Here is a 2,190-nt window from a genome sequence, read left to right as displayed (position 1 = left end):
GCTTAAGCTGTATTTAAATACACCTTTTTTTTTTTTTAGTGAAGACTTTGGAACTCACATTGATCTAGTTAAGTGTTTATAATGTGATTAGAAATTAATATGAGCTCTACTGTACAAATAAAGTTACTGAGAAGAGGAACTTAGGAGAAAAAAAAAAAAACCAGCACTGAAAGTGACTGTGAAACCCAGACTGTTTTAGGTCTTTTCCCCTCTGGTTTTTCTTCTGTTAGATGTTGGCATGCTTTCCTAGTTAATAAAAAAGTAGGGTGGCATAGGTAATTAGACTTCAGCTATATAAAAGTAGATGTTAATTCAGCATGAATGCTTCTTACTGCTACTCTGGAGTCCAGCTTATCAATTGTAATTGTCTAGCTATTGTATGCTCTTTAAGTTTGGGAGAGGTTGGTTTGGTTTTGGTTTTACTTTCTTCACTTTGAGTAATCTTCTAACATTTTTTGAAAGAACTTGAAATTATTTCTAGCTTTTCAGCAAAGTTGATGTTTTTGCGTTGTCCAAGATTTTAGAGCTTTGATCTATGTAAATTCTGACTGAAACCTGTTTTTTAAAGTTACTTTTACAGCAAGAATGCTAAGATCTACTATTAAAAGGAAAAGGTGAGAACATTGATCAATAATGCTCAGCAGTGATTTGACTCCCTTCCGTGGATTATTCAGAATTGGGTCATTAGCCCAAGAAAATATCAGAGTTATTTGGGGGAGAGGGGAAAAAAAATCCTAAACCCTAAGGATTGGTTCGGTTACTTTGCATGCCATACTACTCAACTACTTTGGACAGGAGTGGCATAGGAAATGTGTTTAGTGTTTTTTAGACTCTGACTCTTTCCAATCTTCTTTCTTTCTTTACAGGAAGAATTTGAAAAGGCGATGAAATGGTATGAGTCAACACTAAAACTTCAGCCGGAGTTTGCCCCAGCAAAGAATCGAATCCGCACCATTCAGTGTCATTTACTGATGAAAAAAGAGCGACGGTCTCCTTAGAGATCAGCATCTTTCTCTTTTTTAAAAAATGTCATTATTCTCTATTCTGCTTTTAAGTGTGCTAAGATAAATTGATGAAACAAAATTTTTAACAAGACGTTTTAAAAGAGGGGATTTGGATCAAGGGGTCTTCCCCCCCCCCCAAATATAGGAGCATCTTTGGAAAATACATTTCACAGACCATAATTTTAAAACATCCATGTAAATATTAAACCAAGAAACTTCCATGAGTCCATGACCACCTGTACCAGGACCCAGGCACTGTTACTGTTTCCTTAATGCTCAGATTGGCATCAGCATCCAAAATAACTTGCTTCGTGTCTTATAATCTAAGTCAGTGGAAATGCAAAGCACACACCCGTACCAAATAGTAAGAAGACAGAATCAGCAATTCATCCCTGTGAAACTCATGCTTTGCCCAGTCTTGTTCACTCCATACCATATTACCTGCTTTTTTGGAAGGAGAGGGACAGGATTTTAAATGTTTATAAAAAACATTAGGAACATCAAGCATTTTTGGAATTGTTTCTTTCTGTTGGGGGATGAGGAGGAAATGAGGAGGAGGGGAACAGCAGGACACTAAAGTCAAAGGGTTTTTCTTAATCTTACCTGCAGAAAAAATAATTGGTAAAAATCCCAATAAGATGTTTTATATTAGTCTGTATATTCATAGCCCTCTGCCTCCCTGAGTGGTTGATTTACTAATTCTTTGTTCACTGTGTTTCTAGCCATTTCGGAATCGGGTGCAAGTTTATGCTCGCTCTGAGCCATACTTTCAGCTGCCGAGGAGGAGGAGGGAGGCGGTGTCAAGGTATCATCAGCAAATAAGTCAGGTGGAAGATTTCCAAATCAGTTGTCTCTTTGGTTAGTGGAGGATGTTATTCTCCAGACATCATTGTTGCATTGACAAGGGCACATATTTGAAATAAAATAAATTGTTTATGAATAAATTGCCGTTTCTCCTCTGATGTGTGTGTGTCATGCGCCGTTTTCAGGAGTCTAGGCTTGGGGAGCAGCTACAGCCTTTCCTCAGGAGGCAGGAAAGCCTTTAACACTCCTGATTAGACAGTGATTTTCTGTGTGTCCATGGAAAATTCCCTGCACCTCTGTGCCCGACTCCTTTTCCATGGCAGAAGGAAATAAGGGAAAGTTAACTAAGTCAACTGTCTGTCATGTAACCTACCCTCCAGCC

The 2,190-nt window shown here is 38.2% G+C and overlaps 1 protein-coding gene across 1 annotated transcript in view; it reads left to right on the top strand.

Annotated features, from left to right (window-relative positions):
- TTC17 (tetratricopeptide repeat domain 17) overlaps positions 1–1,944 on the top strand; it is a 46,965-nt gene extending 45,021 nt beyond the window's left edge. Inside the window, 1 exon segment of the mRNA XM_009695962.1 lies at positions 867–1,944. Within this exon segment, the coding sequence (XP_009694264.1) occupies positions 867–998 (132 nt within the window). The 3' untranslated portion in view covers positions 999–1,944.
- The last annotated feature ends 246 nt before the right edge of the window (positions 1,945–2,190 follow it).

This window comes from Cariama cristata, unplaced genomic scaffold, assembly GCF_000690535.1.
Source record: "Cariama cristata isolate BGI_N322 unplaced genomic scaffold, ASM69053v1 scaffold8862, whole genome shotgun sequence".
NCBI classification, from domain to species: Eukaryota; Metazoa; Chordata; class Aves; order Cariamiformes; family Cariamidae; genus Cariama; species Cariama cristata.
Note: the sequence above shows the minus strand (reverse complement) of the source record. Positions and strands in the feature narration are given on the sequence as shown.